Below are 14,316 nucleotides of genomic sequence, written 5' to 3' on the forward strand. Positions count from 1 at the left end.
AATGTTACGCCCCTTACTGTGTTGTGGTTCTGTGTCCTGGTGCGATGAGACAAAAACAATAAAACCCATTATAAATGAGGCATTTGTTGCATCCAGTGAGGACATAATTACTGATTATAATTGTCTTTTTACATGTTGCGATTTTACACTATGTAAACATTACACCATGTCTGCATGTGTGATTGTAAAAACAACAAACAAGCACTACTCTACACTGCTCAAAACTCACGTTTGAATAGCCAGTAGCAAATTCTTTACATATGAAAACGTACTTACAGGCTGTGAGTCAGAAGCATCAGACTGTCCTTGCAACGTTGGAATTGCCCCACTTTATAGTGTGCACAGCCAGCATTGTAGGCTACTCTCCCAGTATCAGGAAACAGTACTTCGTAAAATGCGCTACACACACCTGAATATTTATAATATTCTTTTATAATATACTGCGTGGACACACCCTACAATGATACAAAACCATTCACTTCTTTTTTATCCCCCAAAACCTAAAGAGTCTCAATTATCAAGCCGCTTTGATTTTCTGCCCACAACCGCTGATGGACTGTCCTGTATTAGCATATTTCCACCTCAGCCAGTTGTACACTGTCTGCCATTTTCTCTGCACTCAAGCAGTTGTAGTAACTACGTCTCGCAAGCAACACAGGTGTTTTGTAGTTAGATGTAAAAGTGAACATAAGAGTCCTTATTTTCTTCCGACATCAGAACCACTGTGGATTAGTTTTGTTTTTGATGGTAACTTGCCACTGAATAAACAAAAAATGGAAGAGAGGGGCGGGGTGAGCAGTAGCTCATTATTATTTAAAGAGACATGCACCGAAACGAGTCACTGTGAACAGAGCTGTTTTTGATGAGGTAAGTCAAAGGTAAATTTTAACCAAAGTATGTTGTTTTTAAGTATGTTTTAATGACGACCCTAAACACACATACCAACTTGTGGAAAGTCGACATCTGATGTCCTCTTTAAGTTTTTAATTGGAATTGTTCCAATTCTTCTTCTTCTCCATAATGAATCACATTTTTGAGGGCCTAAACATGCTCAAAAACTCATGAAAGAAACATGTAACACACCAAATACATACAAAAAAGTCTGATGGTACGAAGACCGAAACCCAACAGGAAGTATTTTATTTAGAATTTTCTTGGCAAGTTTCGTGCCATTTTTGACATTTTCAAGCATTCTATTTAAACAAACTCCTCCTAGAGATTTAAACATATCAACACTAAATTTGGTCAGTGTAATCTAAAGCCCTTTGTGCCCTTTGCTAAGGTCTTGAGTTTTCATTAAGGGGCGTGTCCGTGGTGGCCTGACAAACTTCGATGTCACGCCATGAAAAGGAAGTTGTTATAATTCAGCCATGACTGATCTGCACCAAAATTCACATCTGATAAGAATCCTGTCCTGTACACATGCCCATGACCATATTCAGTTATAGTCATAGCGCCACCTGCTGGCAACAGGAAGTTGCATGTTTTATGCTCTAACAAACTCCTCATAGAGATTTAATGACATCAACATTATATTTGTTCAATCTACACTAAAGGCCTTTTGCAATGTTAAATTGCGAAGATCGTAAGTTTTCGTTTAAGGGCGTGCCTGTGGCGGCCTGACACAGTTCAGTGTTTCACCATGGGAATAGAAGGTGCTGGACAATGTCCAATCTGCCCCAAACTACACATGCTCGATAAGAGTCCTGGCTTGAACACATCTAAAGGCCAATATTCTGTTATAATCATAGCACCACCTGCTGGCAACTCGAAATGACACTAACTTAAACATGCAATGTCCAATCTGCACCAAACTTCATATGTTTGGTAAGAGTCCTGACCTGAAGACATCTGCATGCTAATATTTAGTTATAGTCATAGCGCCACCACCTGGTAGCAGGAAGTTTGGCACATATAAATGACTCTGACATATTCCTTCTATATTTACCACTTTAAACGCATATTGCCCACTGTTCGCTGTTTTCCTAAAGCCCCCAGGTGGTGGTGAGCCGGGTGTGAGGGCCCTTTCAACGGTGTTTGCAGCTTTAATACTGAAGTTGTACTTTTACTTTTCATCTTACTAAAACATATTATTGCTAGATATAGAGTTACAACTAATATTTATAACACTTATAACTGATTTATATTACAAGCACAACTTCATCATACCTTTTGTCCATACAAATATCAGCAACTGCATCAGATTGCTTTTTTTTTTTTCTCAGTGTAGGTCTAAAATTTGGAATGAAACTGAGGTCTTTTTCTTCCTTGAGTATGAGATCCATATTCTCCTATATAAAACTTCATGAGTCATAAAAGCCTGGCATATGATACTCAATAAAAACTATGCCCAGTAAAAAACCAAACTGCTCTATTTCAAAAAGAAAAGTAACATTTTTCAGACTATTATGTCAGGCTTTACAGGGTTAATAAACGAAACGTTGGCAGTCTCTCAGCACCCCACCAGCGTTCCGCATTACTCTTGTTCTTTGTTTGAATTGAAAATTTGCATGTGTACATTGACAACGTCAAGATCCTCCGCTGTAAATCTAGCCAGCAATAACAAAGCACTGTGACAGGCATTTTGCACCAGGGCTCTGACTCACTCACTAACCTAATGAATTTGAACTCCACATCTCAAGATTCCGTTTGTATCTATTCTGGGCAGAAAACCTCAGGTTCAGATTCCAGATTGAGAAACTCACAGTGAGAAATACAAGAACTGGTGCGTTTACAAAACATACAGAGAAGGCAGAATGTGTTTGTATCACTCCCTTTTTTGTTCTAAATCATTTTTTTTTAGTCAGGGATAAAATATTAATAACTGGTACATGCCAGAAATGTGAAGAATTGACAGAAATGTTCTATAGTGTGACATATAGCCCAACATTTCTAATTTTTTATAATTACTATACTTTTTAAATAGATTTATTTAAATGAACAGCAATAAAACTGAAAGTATGTAAGCCAGCTCTAGCATGTCCTTGATGTGATATGATCCAGGTTTAATTAAATTTCAAGCAAACAATGACTGATGATGGTAGGTGATATGTTGACAGTAACAAGGTCGCACTTGTTTACAGTCATGACGCGCACCGTTTTTTTTGTGGTCAGACTCTTAGAGGATCCAAACAAACGCAAAAAAAATAAAATAAAGTAAAATAAAATAAAATAATTAGACAATAAATTAGCAATAATTACAAAATTTAGTTAGCACCTATTTGTGTTCTTTGGTTGGACATTTACTTCCAATCAACCCCAGAAATGAAATCGCTTTCTGGGTTATTAGATTTGACACATGAATAGAGAGTGTTTATCTGCACTTGTGCAGAAGGTACAAGTCTGTAAGTGTAATTCTGGTACTAAAGAACATACTACCTTTCCATTAGCAAAGCTAAACAACAATAATAATAATATGGTAACACTTTATTTCAAGGACCAGTTCTCACTATTAACTAGCATACATATCAATAGCATATTGGCTGTTTATTAGAACTTAAAAAGCACATATTAATGGCTTTTTCTTAATCCTACCCCATACCTAAACATAAAGGAGAAGTCCACTTCCATAACAAAGATTCACATATAATGTACCCCCTTGTCATCCAAGATGTTCATGTCTTTCTTTCTTCAGTCGTAAAGAAGGAAAACATTTCATGATTTTTCTCCATATAATGGACTGATATAGTGCCCTGATTTTGAACTTCCAAAATGCAGTTTAAATGCAGCTTCAAACGATCCCAAATGCGGTTGTAAACAATCCCAGCCGAGGAAGAAGGGTCTTATCTAGTGAAATGATTGGTTATTTTCATTACAATTATACAATTTAAATACTTTTTAATCTCAAACACTCGTCTTGTCTTGCTTTCCCTGAACTCTGTGTATTCTGACTCAAGTTAGGGTATGTCGAAAAACTCCAATGGTATTTTCTCCCTCAACTTCAAAATTCATTTCAAAATCATCCTACATCGCTGCAGAAGTACCGATCCAGTCTTTTCAAAGTGAACATGCAAAGAAGAAAAAACACCCTTAACAAAAAAGGTAAAACAGCGATATAGGACGATTTCGAAGTTGAGGGAGAACATGAGATGGGACTTTCTCGACATACCCTAACTGTCATGAACCAGAAAAAAAAACAGTGCAGGCAGAGTAAGACAAGACGAGCGTTTGACATTAAAAAGTATATAAATTGTATTATTTTTAAGAAAATAACCGATCGTTACGCTAGATAAGACCCTGCTTTCTCGGCTGGGATTGTTTGAAGCCGCATTTAAACTGCATTTTGGAAGTTCAAAATTGGGGCACCATATCAGTCCATTATATGGAGAAAAATGCTGAAATGTTTTCCTCAAAAAACATAATTTCTTTACGACTGAAGAAAGAAAGACCTACAAAATCAAGATCTTCAAAATCGTCCTACATGTTTTACCTTTTTTTTGTAAAGGGCGTTTGATCTTTGCACGTTCACTTTCTTTGTCCTTGTCTGCAACTAGAATACACAGAGTTCACTAAGAGCTAGACAAGATGAGCATTCGAGGTTAAAAAGTATATAAATCGTCATTTTTTTAGAAAATAACCGATTGTTTCGCTAGATAATCTTTCTTCCTCGGCTGGGATCGTTTGGAGCCCTTTGAAGCTGCATTTAAACTACATTTCGCAAGTTCAAACTCAGGGGCACCATTGAACAACACTATGGAGAGAAATCCTGAAATGTTTTCCTCAGAAACCATAATTTCTTTACGACTGAAGATAGAAAGACATGAACATCTTGGATGACAAGGGGGTGAGCAAATTATTTGTAAATTTTTGTTCTGAAAGTGAACTTCTCCATTAACAACTCCCTCAATAACTATTAATTATCAGCAAATTAGGGGTTTATTGAGGCAAAAGTATTTAACAGTTGAGAACTGGACCTTAACATAAAGTGTGACCAAGTGTACAATTGTACTTGATTGCATATTCTTAAAGGGATAGCTCATCAAAAAATGAAAATTCAGTTATCATTTACTCACACTCATGTTATTCCAAACTCGTATGAGATTCTTTCTTCTGTTGAACATTTTTTGGGTGAAATATACTTTAAGCAATTTTTACATCGACAAAGATATAAAAGATGCTGTATTGTCCAGCATTTTAAGATGCTGAAACCTAGTGATGCCATCTGAAGGAAAAACAAGTCAATAATCACTTATAGCAATATATAGGCTATATATAAAAAGATCAACATAGATAGACATTGTATAATTCTAAATAATCTTTGTCAGTTTTCTGCTCAGTGTGTCCAGTTTTTTTTTTTTTTTTTAGTCGAGAATTTTAATTTCGGTGGTCATTACAAGACATTAGACCTAAACCAAGTGTGTCACACAAGTCATGAAAAGTGAAGCCAAAATGTTTCGATCACCCCCAGGTGGCTGGTCCCAGTATAGGTCATAAACCCTGCCCTCTCCATGTAATCTAATGGCATGTGAGACAAACTAAATCATTATATTACACTTTTTTCCAAAGATGTTTTTTTGTAATTTTATGAAGTTTTTACCATGCTGATGTATGTTTGAAGGATTAGTTCACTTCCAAAACAAAAAATTTACACATAATTTACACACCCCCTTGTCATCCAAGATGTTCATGTCTTTCTTTCTTCAGTCGTAAAGAAATTATGAGGAAAACATTTCAAGATTTCTCTGTAGTGGACTTCTATGATGCCCGTGAGTTTAAAGTTTAAATGCAGCTTCAAAGGGCTCTAAACAACCCCAGTCGAGGAAGAAGGGTCTTATCTAGTGAAATGATTGGTTATTTTCTAAATAAAAATTACAGTTAATATGTTTTTTAACCTCGAAAGCTTGTCTTGTCTAGCTCTGTGATGTGCATGCGTAGTCTGTGTAATCCGGGTCAGTACAGTTAGGGTATGTCGAAAAACTAACGTAGGATGATTTTGAAGTTGGAGAAGAAAACGAGATGGGAGTTTTTCAACCTACCCTAACTGTATTGACCCAGATTACACAGACTACGCATGCACATCTCAAAGCTACTCAAGACTAGCATTTAAGGTTAAAAAGCATAGATAAGACCCTCTTCCTCGGCTGGGATCATTTAGAGCCCTTTAAAGCCGCATTTAAACTGCATTTTGGAAGTTCAAACTCATGGGAACCATAGAAGTCCACTATATGGAGTTAACTCCTGAAATGTTTTCCTCAAGAAACATAATTTCTTTACGACTGAAGAAAGAAAGACATGAACGTCTTGGATGACAAGGGGGTAAGTAAATTATCAGGAGTAATCCTTTAATACCAACATACTGTAGTTTGAATGGATGCACAGCATTACTCAAAAGTAAAAGATACTTTTCCGGTTTATTGCATTATTATTATCTACACGTGTAATTTTTGGGGTCATGACCCTATCATTTGCACCCTCCCTAAAGCAGTTTGATTTCTCCTGAGAGACTCTTGTGACTGTATAGGACTGAACTCACCGTCCTACAGGAAGCAGCTTCATACAGACAGCCAAACTTCAACAGCTCTCACTCAAGTTCATTTTAGACATAAAAGAATGGATTTTCACATAAGCTGCAACGTAAAGCTGTTCACACTCCTGTATCTCGCACTGCAGTGTAAGTGTTTTCAACTCCTATTTTCTTCTCAAATATTTGTTATTTAGTGTTTAAATAAACATACTGCTGATTTATTTTTTTCCTTTTAATTATTTTTTAAATGATTTTTTAAATTGTTAATTTTTTACTAACCTACTTTTAATGGATATATAATATTCATGAGTTTATTTTTTTTTAAATCTAAGAAAAAAAACTAATATGTCATATTAATGCAAATATTTTTAATACAACTAAATATTAAAAAATAATAATATTAAAATTAATTCATTATTTACATTTCTACTCTTTTCTAAGCTTTTCCTTGTGCATGTAATTTCAGGTTTTTTATGGAAGTCGTCATTGACTGTCTCTGTGCAGCAGGGGCAAAACGTCACGCTGAGCTGCCCGCTTATACCCAACAGCAGTTATGGGGTTTTGAGCTGGTATAAACAGACTTCATGGCACGGGCCACGGCTGATCCTCTCCTACAATATCACCAACACCTCACTGGTGCGCTACGGCGCGGGACTGGATCACAGCAGATATGCCGTCTTTACCAGCGAAGGGTTAAACACCTGTCACCTCCTACAAATCATCAAAACTTTAAGAAATGACACTGGCACTTACTATTGCGGGTTTTCGGACAAAAACCAAACGAAAATGCTCGACAAGTGAATGCAAATGCTGTATTATAGATTATGTTTTAGATATTCTACTGATCTTAAATGCATCCTTGTGCAAACTTAACTCTATTTATAGAAGACAATAAACTTTCTTTTACTATATCATGCAGTTTTCCATCAGTGCCTATTTCATGCGTTTTTTTAATGTTGAAATATTTCTGGCTTGCGTTGCAAAACTTGCAAACTTTGCTCAAATTGGATTAGCTGGTTCCCAGGAGATCTGTGCAGAAGTGCTGGCAGTGTTGTGACAGAGCAAGCATCTGTCTCTGCCAGTAAACCAACGGCTCTTTCCTGTTTTTATGTCCCTCTTAACCGAATAACAGTCAGATATGTTTTTAACACACTGATGCTTTAACGTGTTTAACGAAATAGAATAACATCGTTCTCTTATCATGCAAAAATATTCATAAACATGATGGCAATTGTGTAGTTTACATGCAGGGAACAGTTCATCTAATATCTGTCTGTTTAATGTCTTATTTACATTCTATTATATTACAGAAGTCAAACTAATAAAGCACTATAGGATAAAAAGAAAGCATACTGATGCTCACACATAGCAGAAACTATGAAATATAAATGATTCTGCGCAATTTTCAAAAGCGCATAATTCCATAAAACGGCATAAAGTAATGATTAAAATAAAAGAATAAAAAGTAATCGATTACAAAAACACAATAATAACTGAGATTTAAAAAAAAAGTTTAAAAACATTCTCAATTTTTATTTAGTTTAACTTGTACTAAAAACTGAAATAAGTAATAAACAAAAATAAAAAATGAATAAATAAACACAAATAAAAATAATAAATAAATTAAAAAATTCAGTGATAGTAAAATGAAACATTTATTAACATTTATTTAAAATTGCTTTTTTAATTTTAACATTTTACATATTAAAATAATTTCGTAAAGATTTCAGTGTCATAGAATATTTCTATTATTAACAAAAAATATGAATAATAAAAAAAATACAAAAAACAACAAAATGACTAAAATATGTTATTTATAAAATAAAAATTAATTAAAAAAAGTATGATATCTCAGTGATGGTAAAATGAAACTGCTGCAAACATTTATTCATATTTATTTAAAATTACATTTTTAATTTTAAAATATAGTTTACATTTTTTGAAAGATTAAATTGTGCTAAAATATTTCTATTAATATAAAAAATATGAATCATATAAATAATAAAAATTATTTATTATTTATAATTAATAAATGATTCTACAAAATAAAATGAATAATTTATTAACATTTATTTAAGATAGCATTTTTCATTTTAACATTTTTTATATTCAAATAATGATTAAAGATAATCATAATATATTATCAAAATATGAATAATAAAAAAATACAAAACAACAAAAAGACTAAATATCTATATAAAATTCAAATGAAAACTATATGAAAATAATAAAAAAATATTAAGTATAACATCTCAGTGATAGTAAAATAAACTGCTGCAAACATTTATTAACATTTATTTAAAATACATTTTCAATTTTAAAATAGTTTACATTTTTTTAAAGATTTCATTGTGATCAAATATTTCTATTAATATTACAAATTTGATTAATATAAATAATAAAAATAAATAATAAAAATGACCAAAAATTACTAAATCTTTAACATTAAAATTTAAATGAAAACTATAAAATAAAACAAATTAAAATTAATGAATATTTATTTAAAATAACATTTTAAAATATATTTTAAATTCATTGTGATAAAATATTTCTATTAATATTAAAATATGAATTATATATATATATTATAAATACTAAAAAAAAATACAAAACACAACAAAATTTCTAAATCGGTAAACTAAAATAAAAATGAAATTGGAAACTAAAAAATAAAAACTAATTTAAAAATATTAAGTATAATAATATCTCAGTGATTGTAAAATGAAACTGGTGCAAACATTTATTAAAAAATATATATATTTTAAAGATTTCATTGTAATAAAATATTTCTATTAATATTAAAAAAGATGAATAATTTCCTAAAACCTGATTCGTTATAGCCTGTGAAGGAATCAGAAGTGTAATGCTTGATCGCTTTTAAATGGACCATCTGCACACGGCATATGAGCACATGGGACGTTCTTCCCTCAACCGTCAACCTCTGTGACAGCTTTATAAGAGTCAACACTGAATCAAATCAAGCTTCAGTGGCTCTGGAGGGAAATTACATTGCAGCCAACATTTGCTGATGCACAATAAAATAAGCCATATAAACAAACTTACTGAAACAGAAAAGAAATGAACAATAATAGAAAGGCACTTGGTGTGATCATCATTATTCTCTCTCTTCTTCTGCTACGGTGAGATTTTAAAGCCAAAATCGATGAAATCAATCAACGTCTTCTTGATCATGTAGCTCATTACAGATTTCTATTCCAGCACTGTTTCAGGTGAGAAGGGCCAAATAAACCAGATGTTCAGCAGAGGACTTCGTCTTATTGTTGAAGGTAAGAGATGCGTTCAGGAAATCCAGAAATGTGGTTTTGCTCATTTTCTACTCATCATGACCTCACTAACATGTTGCTCAGTTCCTCATGTCCGTGTGGATCACCTGCTGACTCCGAAGGTGCATGTTCTTCTGCCTGCTGGAGTTGAGATGCAGCGTTCGAAGCGAGTGACGCTGGCGTGTGTCATCACTGGGTTACAGTCTAAAGAGGTGAGGATCACATGGAGAGTCAACGGAGCAACAGTTCTCAAAAAACATGCCAGTTCTGCACAAGTGCACCAGGAGCCTGGCGGTACGTTCTCTGCTGTGGGACTGTACTCGGTTCTCCCTCATCAGTGGGGGCATGGGAACTTTTACAGGTGTGAGGTGACTTACAAAACGTCATTTTACTATGAAAAGGCAGAGTCTTCTCTCTGCAGTTCTCCAGAGTGACTGTAACTGTGTCCTGCGGTAGAAACTCTTTAAATACTATGAGATACATCAGCTGACCTCTGAGCTGGAACTCTTATTTCATTTCGATATCTAAGAGGAAGAAAATATATTTTCTAAAGAAATGTGTATACTCCTGTGAAATTCTGAATTCTATATTTATGTATCATCACACTGTTTTCATGACATTTTCCTAAATTCTTATTAGAGCTGATGCATTTAGATGTTTTAGTATTTTAACATTTTTAAACTGCAAAAAAATAAATACTACAATGATATATGAGCATGTTATTATTATTATTATTATTATTATTATTATTATTATTATTTCCTTCAATTTGGCATGAAAACTGTATATACTGTTTTTTCAGCTTTTATGTGATGCAAACAAAATATGAGTGTTTCAATTAAAAATCAACGGGGGAAAATGTTAATATATTTCCAAACAAAAAAATTTTTTTTTTGCTTTTTTAGCTTTTATGTGATACAAACAAAATATGACATTTAACTAAAAATGTTGTCTGAAAATACTTTTGTTTTATTTGTTTTGTTTTGTTTGTTTGTACATTTATTTTGTTTTTCAGCTTTTATGTTATGCAAACTAAATATGACTGTTTAAAATAAAAATCAAAAAGGGAAAAAGGACAACATATTTAAAAAAAAAAACTTTTGTTTTGTTTTTGTTTGTTCATTTAAACAAACAAAATCTGACTGTTTCAATTAAAAATCAAAGGGAAAAAAGGACAATATATTTTCTAAAAAAATACTTTTGTTTTATTTGTTTGTACATTTATTTTGTTTTTCAGCTTTTATGTGATACAAACAAAATATGAAATTCAACTAAAAATTAGAGGGGGAAAAAGGACAATATGTTGTCTAAAAATACTTTTGTTTTATTTGTTTTGTTTTGTTTGTTTGTACATTTATTTTGTTTTTCAGCTTTTATGTGATACAAACAAAATATGAAATTCAACTAAAAATTAGAGGGGGAAAAAGGACAATATGTTGTCTAAAAATACTTTTGTTTTATTTGTTTTGTTTTGTTTGTTTGTACATTTATTTTGTTTTTCAGCTTTTATGTGATGCAAACAAAATATGACTGTTTCAAAATAAAAATCAAAAAGGGGAAAAGGACAACATATTTAAAAAAAAAACTTTCGTTTTGTTTTTGTTTGTTCATTTGTTTTGTGTTTCAGCTTTTATGTGAGGCAAACAAAATCTGACTGTTTCAATTAAAAATCAAAGCGAAAAAAAGGACAATATATTTTCTAAAAAAATACTTTTGTTTTGTTTGTTTGTTTTGTTTTTATGTTTTTAAGTAAAGCAAACAAAATATGATTTTTAATTAAAAATAAAAGGGGGGAAAGGATAATATATTGTCTAAAAAATACTTTAGCTTTGTTTTGTTTGTTTTGTTTTTCAGCTGTAATGTGAAGTAAACAAAAGACTGTTTCAATTAAAAATCAAAAGGGAAAAATATTAAGATTTTTTCCTAAAAATACTTTTTGTTTTGTTTTGTTTTGTTTGTTCGTTTGTTTTGTTTTTCAGCTTTTATGTGAAGCAAACAAAATATGGGGAAAAAAGGATAATATATTTTCTAAAAAAAAAAAAAGTTTTGTTTTGTTTTTAAGTTTTTATGTAAAGCCAACAAAACTAAAAGCCAACTTTCAACTAAAAATTAAAGGGGAAAAAAGGACAATATATTGTCTAAAAATACCTTTGTTTTATTTGTTTTGTTTTGTTTTGTACATTTATTTTGGTTTTCAGCTTTTATGTGAAGCAAACAAAATATGAATGTTTCAATTAAAAATCAAAGGGGAAAAAAGGACAATATATTTTCTAAAAAAATATATATATATATATATTGTTTGTTTTGTTTTTGTTCATTTGTTTTGTTTTTCAGCTTTTATGTGAAGCAAACAATATAAAACTGTTTCAATTAAAAAAAAAAGGGGGAAAAGAACAATATATTTTCTAAAAAAAATACTTTTGTTTTATTTGTTTTGTTTTGTTTGTATATTTATTTTGTTTTTCAGCTTTTATGAGAAGCAAACAAAATATGAATGTTTCAATTAAAAATCAAAGGGGAAAAAAGGACAATATATTTTATAAAAAAAAAAAAAACTTTTATATTGTTTGATTTGTTTTTGTTCATTTGTTTTGTTTTTCAGCTTTTATGTGAAGCAAACAAAATATGACTCTTTCGATTAAAAATCAAAGGGGGAAAAAGGACAATATATTTCCTAAAAATACTTTTGTTTTATTTTGTTTTTCAGCTTTTATGTGAAGCAAACAAATATGACTGTTTCAATAAAAAATCAAAAGGGAAAAAGGACTATATTTTCTTAAAAAAAAAATTTTTTTCACCTTTTAATATTAAGCATAGCAAATTTTCAACAGTTTTTAAAGGAATGCAAAATATTTGTATTGTCACATTATTTTAATATTTTCTCATTACTGCTAATGAATTTTGACATTTTCCTTGTGTAGTTCTTATTATTGTAAATGATTTTAATGATTTTAATTAGACTCTAATTACGCAGAAAAAAAAACTAAATTAGTAAGGGTTCAAAAACAATAGGCTTTATTTTATAGTACTAATTACTATTTATGCAATACAAAAAAAAAATTCTAATATTTTATATAACTTTTTTATTAAGGCAGCATTTCATGTTAAAATAGAGAAAATCCCTTTAAAATCCAGTTTTTGAAGGCAGATTAGTGCCATCTGGTGGGAGTAAAAAGAAAACGATCTGCAATTCCATGGTTTAGCCACTAGATTCCTGTATAGCTCTATAAGAGTTTTATAAATTCTCTAGTTTTTAGACATAAATATTTATTTCATAAGTTATGGATTTGGATGTAAGTTTTGACATTCTCAAAGACAACTTTTTTGTAAAGCTTTAGATGTTTTTTTACTTTTTTTTTTTACTTTTGAAATGTAAGTTTTTTTGCATTAATTTTACTAACATCAAATTTCAACAAAAATATAACAAAAATAAACAGGAATGCTTTATCGACAGTTAATCAACCTGTTACACTGTAAAAAATAAAAAACAATTTGTTGAGTCAGCTTAAAATTATTTGTTACCCTGCTGCCTTAAAATTTTAAGTTGATTCAAATCAAATATCTAAGTTGTCACTTAGTATAATTTAACATTTCAAATTGAATAAACTTTTTTTGAGTTGACTGAACTTAAAATTTTAAGGCAGCCAGGTTACAAATTATTTTAAGTTGAATCAACAAATTGTTTTTTACAGTGTATTTGAGTCGTCTGCCTAAATTTCACCCCTTCATTGCTGTGCACTTTTTTCTGCATTGTGAATGATTTGTGGATTGCACAAACAAAAGATTCACTGTATTTTCATATTTCCAATTCATTTTCAATGGTGGTCATTTCTGACCACGAACAACACACGCTTTCTTTTACAACCATTTAGCTTTTTTGAATCAAGTCCACAATTTTTTTATGATGCAAAAATGCTACAAAACTATTTTATCGCTCAGTGCCTCATTTGCAGACATCAGTGTGAAGTTGGTGTGCAGTTACTACAGCTGATAAATCACAAGAGGGCGCTAGAGGTTTAATGTAAGACCTGTTTACTGAAATCCTCACTAACAGGTCATGAGAAGGGCAGTTCAGAGACACGGACACATCTTGAGTTCAGTAACAGTTGACATGCCACATGCTCCTTTCTGTTCTTTTTAAAAATTATTCAACTCTAACTCAAATATTATTACTAATATAATAAACATGCCTAACCGCGTCCTCTTTTGACTGCAATGCCAGTAATGTTCCTAATGCGAGCTGGAAAACATGAAAACAGATTTTTGAGCTTTATTCTTTGTAATCAACTGTCCAATTACATTTGTTTAAATGGAAAACAACACATGTCAGTATGCTTTTGTAGAAAATCTGAGTCATGAGTCCAGCCCTTGTTGATAAATAACACAGATATTTATGAAAGCTAGAAAATTAAACTCATGTGTGTCCAGAGCTGTATGTTACAAAAACACAAGGGATTTCAGATATAATGAATATGAGATGTGTTAAAGTTCATTTTCTAACTAAATATCGAGGTTAAGGACACTGAATGTCTTTCCTGAGGTAAACGTGATGTTACGCCATATTGTTTT

General features: G+C 31.4%; 2 protein-coding genes across 2 annotated transcripts; both read left to right on the forward strand.

The window, feature by feature from the left end:
* The first annotated feature begins 6,475 nt into the window (after nucleotides 1–6,475).
* Nucleotides 6,476–7,334, forward strand: sid1 (secreted immunoglobulin domain 1). The gene is made up of 2 exons (XM_051122322.1): nucleotides 6,476–6,610; nucleotides 6,930–7,334. The coding sequence occupies exons 1-2, from the start codon at nucleotides 6,550–6,552 to the stop codon at nucleotides 7,262–7,264; spliced, it is 396 nt and encodes a 131-aa protein (XP_050978279.1). The 5' UTR covers nucleotides 6,476–6,549; the 3' UTR covers nucleotides 7,265–7,334.
* A 1,964-nt stretch (nucleotides 7,335–9,298) lies between these two features.
* Nucleotides 9,299–10,438, forward strand: si:ch211-1a19.2 (uncharacterized protein LOC100142650 homolog). Its single transcript, XM_051122319.1, has 3 exons — nucleotides 9,299–9,603; nucleotides 9,683–9,750; nucleotides 9,832–10,438. The coding sequence occupies exons 1-3, from the start codon at nucleotides 9,542–9,544 to the stop codon at nucleotides 10,179–10,181; spliced, it is 480 nt and encodes a 159-aa protein (XP_050978276.1). The 5' UTR covers nucleotides 9,299–9,541; the 3' UTR covers nucleotides 10,182–10,438.
* The last annotated feature ends 3,878 nt before the right edge of the window (nucleotides 10,439–14,316 follow it).

The sequence above is a fragment of the Labeo rohita genome, chromosome 11, assembly GCF_022985175.1.
Source record: "Labeo rohita strain BAU-BD-2019 chromosome 11, IGBB_LRoh.1.0, whole genome shotgun sequence".
Lineage (NCBI taxonomy): Eukaryota > Metazoa > Chordata > Actinopteri > Cypriniformes > Cyprinidae > Labeo > Labeo rohita.